Below are 6,000 nucleotides of genomic sequence, written 5' to 3' on the forward strand. Positions count from 1 at the left end.
AGAAGAATTTCCTGGCTTGTATTACTGAAATATTGACATGTCTTATGATCAGCAGTAAATGGACCCTCAAAATACCCCTGTGGGTACAGAAATCTTATCTGCATTTTATGCGTGAGAAACTGCAGCACAGCGAGATTATTTCCCAAGAAGACTGTGACAGTCCACTAAAGAAAAGTCCACCTCCCAGTGACTGGATCTTCCACTGAATCAGCGGGATAGCTTCCAGTCAACTTAATTTGAAAATGGACATAGAAATACTGTCATTTTTGGCATTATGCTGTGTATTGCTTTTTATATGCTCTACAGTCCCACTGCAGTCAGAGCTGCTGACAGCTATTTTTTCCCTTGCCTGAATCCTAAAATCTAAGAGGAAATTCACATGTAAAGGGAAAATGTGGCTTAAGAAACAAGAGGTTTGACCAAGACTTATGCTCATAGCTTTCTTGTTACCAAGAAACAGGAGAAATGTGAACTCTTCTCTCATTCTCCCTATGATTTTCAGTTCACATCTGGACTCATAGCCACTGCCCAAATGAGCAAGGAGTCATATATATTACGTAGGGATACAGCAGAGCAGTGAGTTGATGATCATGTGGAACAGTTTTTCTTACCATTAGCTTTGTGCTGGATCAAGTATTGGCCTTTAAAGAACTTGCATGTTGAATTATCTCCTTTACAAACTCCACAAGCATCCAATACAGCTTTGGAACCAAGTCCATGATCACACCCTACTTGCTGCAACCAAAAGGCACAAGTGAAGGACTCAGACACAAGGGAATTTGAAGAAACAGCTGCATTTTCCATAGAGGAGTCAATTGCCCACTTAAAAAAAAAAAAGACATTAGGATTGTAAGAAACTTAATTTTGTCTTACTTCACATATTCCATCAATACAAACATCATATTTATTTGGAGAACACAGAGTTCCATCTTTCACTTTGCTGGACATTGCGAAGAAAAAGTCGAAGTCTTCAGCTGTGCAGTACAATTTGCATCTGTCTTCCTCTGGGGAAACAAACAAACAAGCAAGGACAAGAAAGCATTAACAGGCCTGCAGCACAGTTTTAAAGGAAAAAAAGGCACCTTGCTGTTGTTTCTTCCTGCATCCTCAAAGAAAAGCCACAAGGATTAATTGTGCATGGTCAGATCTCAGAACACCAAGATGGGCAGAAATATAGCTAAATAGAGTAGTTTACAATATGCTATTCTAAAAGCACCTGTGGGTTTGCTTGTCTGCACACAGAAATAAGAATTCAAATGCAGTGTGAAAACAAGCATATTGCCTTAGCTCTGCTGCTGTGCCTCAACTTCAGTTTCACTGCTTCACAGGTTCAAATTTCATTTTTAAGAGATATTGGAGATTGCAGTAATTTTATTTGAAGTTTAGTTAAAATTTGGGAAAGACATAAAGTGCCACAAATGATCAGATCAGTTGAAGGCTAGGACTGTGACCAGATTTCTCCCTAACAAAAGCATTTTTCCTCAAAAAAATCCCAACCGTTGTCAAATTTCTCCTTACATATGGATGGTGTATATTGCTTATCAAAGGGTGATTAATTCTGCACAGACAAAAACAGACATGCAATTGCAAATATTGTCACAATTGCTGAAATATACAATTTAAATACAAATAGTAAGTGCAACAAATAAAACAGCCCAATAAAATTTTGAAGAACATGAAATTAAACAAAAGAGTGTATTTTTATTCTTAAATCAGCAGTTGGATTTCCAATAGTCCATTCTACAGAGGCAAGGCATCTGTAGCATTTTTGAAAACCAGATCATGTTTTCAGGTCTATAAATGTAGATCTTGGGGGAGCTTTTGCAAAGCAGCTATGGAAGTAAGTACAGAGTTCAGAGTCACTTGGGGACATCCTGCTTTTGAAAATTCTGCCCATTATCCCTAAATTTAACCTCCTTTTTTTATTACTAAAGACAGCCCCTGTCTTTAAAACCAATGTAGGCCACTTTAATTTCTAGTAAACTAGATGCATTATTCTCCCTATAATACAACATCCACCACTACATGCTGTGAAACCTTATCATCTCTTTCCTCTGTTCACACTGGTGTTAGTGCACAGGTTTCTCAATACCCAATAAAATATCCACAAAGACTTTTGAAGAAAATATAATCAGGCTATGAATGAATGATACATGTACATGTATGTGTCCACGTATTTAACTATACAATTTTCATCAAAAGCAAATTATACAGGTGTTAAACAAAACAGCTATGTTGCGACATAATCCGGACACTTTTAGTCAAGTAGCTGCAGGCATGAACTGTGCTTTCAAACTGGAGAAAATGTTTGTTTTACCTGATAAAAGTGAGTACTGATTCAAAATATTTGCAAAACTAAGATGCATAAAGTAAAAATAAATTTTCTTGTACAAAGTAAGAAATTATTGAGACCTGAACCTGATAAAGATCTCTTTAGTAAAAGATGACTAAAAATGTATGCCAGTACATTGTTTGGTTTTCCACTTCTCATGGGACTATACCAACAGAAAAGTCAAAAAGTTGATTTACTGGTACATTTCGAAATCTGAGAACATTCCAAAGGAAGGAAGATTCCGGCAGTGTTATTGTGGAAACTTATGTTTCCCATGCTGAAAAACCCATGGAAATTGTTTTGAGTTTCAGACTAACCAATATGTAACATGAAATGAAAGAGAGGGGTAGCAACAGACAGGGCGTCATGCTAAGGACAAGGACTTGAATTCACAACCCAAATCAATTCTACATGTTCATACAAGCAGGATCATACAGGCTGAATACAACTTTGCTAGAAATCAAACACATCTCAAACAAGCCAACTGAATCTCTATTTGCTTATATTGGGTGGTATTTGCCCAGAGAACACTCAGGGCTTAGAGCTTCCTGCATCTGTCTGTCCATCAGAGCAGGGGCATAATTACCTTCCACTTTGGTGTATGGCTTCCACTTGTAGTACCACCCCCGGAAGGGTTTGCTGTTGTACTCTGCACACTGCTGGGCACGGAAGTCCAAGCTATTTGCTGGACAGGGCTGATGATTACAAAGCTGATAAATACGACTGGAACCTTGGCAGAATTTGCCCCCATACTGTGGCCTCAAAAAAAAAGAGAAAACAAAATCATGTTGCAAAATCTCCTTTATGTGTAATTGGCATATTACACGTGCACAAGCATACAGAGAACAGGAGAGCACATACTGTCATGGAAGATCAGTGTTTCTGGTAAGGGCCATTAATTTTCACAGTTCCTAAAACCAAGCAAAGCAGTTGCCATCAATTATCTACTTGGATCACTGCAAACTCAGCAAAGATGCAACCATCTAGAGGTGAGTCATGTTTTACTAATTTAAATTTATAGGGCTATTTGGTAATGGTTGGGTTCAAGCTTGTTATATAGCTATTTTTACTCTGCTGCAACCCAGGAATGAACATGTGCAAAGAATGATGTATCACACTTAGAGTTAATAAATGATAACACTGATCAAACACAAAGAGAATGAATAATCACATTCGCTTTTTCATTTCTTTAGTAAATCATTTTGAAAAAATATGCTTTTAAACAGTCAGGGGAGACAAGGACTGTACATTAATGTCCTGCTTTAGGAAAATGCTAGAATTCAGGGATAATTTTAAGCATGTCACATCCACTTCAGCAAACCTTACCTGGGAATTTCCCTTCATTCTGTCCAGAATGAAAACAGCACCATCTATCCCCTTGCTAGCATCTTATATTATGGCACTAACAGTTTAATTATTTGGTCTGCGCACAGACATTGAAAACCAATGTAAAATGCAAGAGTTGCGCTTTTTAACTCAGGAATTCACTGGTGTTATTTGTGCAGTTTCACAATGCTCAGATACACATCTGCAAATACTGACCCAAATCTTCAGAACACCAAATTCTAAGAACTGTTTGTCACATTATACAATCCTTGCATCAAGCGAAGGGAAATATACCAATGCTGCACTTGCACTCCTTTATCTTTTTTAAATGAGAGAACATACACATTTGGAAGACAAGCCATAAACTTTCAGAGGACAGCTTGTCCATATTATATGCATATTAAGGAAAAGTACCTTGAATAGTGCAAAAGATACTGAATAACAGTAATATATTAACTAACAATAAAAATTCAAAATAATAATAGTATAAAAGATACAGTTGCAATGTATTGTTTGTTTATATCCCTAAACACTATGTTACAACTACTCCCCACATAAAATATCCCATGCAACTCTCCTGACATGCTCATGCCTGGAGTAACATGGAGACAGCTCGGTGCAACACAGAGGAGAAAATCTAGGTACTGCTTCTGTTTGCTTGAGTATAAATTTTAACCTCCCTATGTCTAACCCTCTAACCAAGCTGGGGCTTTTTTTATGTTTTGACTCGCTTTGAACACACAGTGTCTGCCTTTTCCAGAATTTTGGGCTACAAAACAGTCTTTCAGAGGAAGAGATGGAAACCCATCCACTACTGTATTTAAAATTGCATTAGCTATCATGTGGAAAACCCCCAAAACTTCTAGTGACTTTTCTGAAGGTCACCTGCTAGCTACACTCACGCTGGGTATAATGGTGAAGGACTTAAAGTCAGATTTTCTGTCCTAGCTGGTGGCATTTCAGTGTGTGAAAGGCAGGGAGGATATGGAACATCAGTGAAGTCAGGGAGTATTTATGTTGACTTGGTGCAATTAGTGAGAGCTTTGAGTTAAGGAAGCCAAACTGTTGGGTCCTGACTCAATTCTCTACAGACTTCAGCACATGTATGATTTTTGACCTCCTTCAGCCCCAGCGACAAAATCTGCTCTAGTGCAGGAAAAGAAGCAACCTCCTTCCAAGTAAATGCCACCTAACAAGCAATATAATAGAATTATTTATGGCTACATTGAAATCTGCACTCTTGAATTTGAGGATAGGATAAAATTCCTCCAAACTAAGGGAGCTCTGAAAAAGGCATTCTGTTTCCTAGCTCTGTTACAGCATTTTAATATTACAGTACACTCCCATTACTGAAACTGTTGGCTAGAGAATGATGGAAACTTCCCCACCTTCATTTTTACCAACAAGATGTCAGTAAGAGTTAAGTAATTCACAGGAAACTAGATGGATATCTACAAAATCAAATTTCTGAGAAAAGATTATTATCTACAGTGACAAAATCATGCTTTTCTTGGGGACATTTATACCATCAGTACATTTTGGGTTGAGTGCCTCCAGAAACTGTTAGGGTAACAGCCTTCACAACAGAATGCCTTGCACAGAGGGTGTTCTACAGTGGTGCAGAGTTCCTAACACAGATAGAGCCTATAGTTTTCATCCCTCTGTGCACCTCCCCAGCACTGGCATGCATAGGTAATGATCCCTGCAAGAACAGATGCAGGTAGAGCTCAGGCCTTGTTGAGGATAATTGGAAAAGAGAAATTGGTTGAGAAAGGCCAGGAAAAAAAACAGTCTCCAAAGATGAATTTGGAAAAGGAGTGTAAGTGCAGATATATAAATACTCCACTTCATACAAGACTCAAATGTTAAAATGCTACAAGAACAGTTTAAATTAATTCTGCAGTACCCTTTTAAGGTTAGACTTTATGAACAATGAAAGTGGATATTCACTGCAACCCAATACAGAGAGTGAGAAACAGTGCAATTAATCTGGTCAAGGAAAATATTTTCTGCATTACCAAAGGACTCTGAAATTCTGGACTCCTATTTTTTCATGTTTGTAATAATTTAAATTCAAGTAAGAACACTTCTGCTCATATTGTGACACTATTATGATTGCATCACAAAGCAATTTTATTCTGCATGAATCTGAAAGGTCTACAAGGTCTTTCACAGTCTTCATTTTTTAGAAGCATTTTAAGTGACATCACTACTTTGCATCAGTTTACATATGCATTGTCTGTAATCACTGTTACAGATATTGTACGTAAAAGATAACAAAAATGTATTCGAGCAGTTTTGATTTAGTCTTTTGATTGCATACACGCCTAAAACTTCATTCT

General features: G+C 37.5%; 1 protein-coding gene across 1 annotated transcript in view; it reads right to left on the reverse strand.

The window, feature by feature from the left end:
• ADAMTS18 (ADAM metallopeptidase with thrombospondin type 1 motif, 18) overlaps window positions 1-6,000 on the reverse strand; it is a gene marked incomplete at its 5' end in the record, with an annotated part of 73,176 nt that overhangs the window by 25,978 nt on the left and 41,198 nt on the right. Inside the window, 3 exons of the mRNA XM_009075736.1 lie at window positions 612-735; window positions 874-1,004; window positions 2,919-3,091. Of these exons, the coding sequence (XP_009073984.1) occupies window positions 612-735; window positions 874-1,004; window positions 2,919-3,091 (428 nt within the window). The remainder of the gene's footprint in view (window positions 1-611; window positions 736-873; window positions 1,005-2,918; window positions 3,092-6,000) is intronic.

Source organism: Acanthisitta chloris, unplaced genomic scaffold (genome assembly GCF_000695815.1).
Source record: "Acanthisitta chloris isolate BGI_N310 unplaced genomic scaffold, ASM69581v1 scaffold4950, whole genome shotgun sequence".
In the NCBI taxonomy this organism is placed as follows: Eukaryota; Metazoa; Chordata; class Aves; order Passeriformes; family Acanthisittidae; genus Acanthisitta; species Acanthisitta chloris.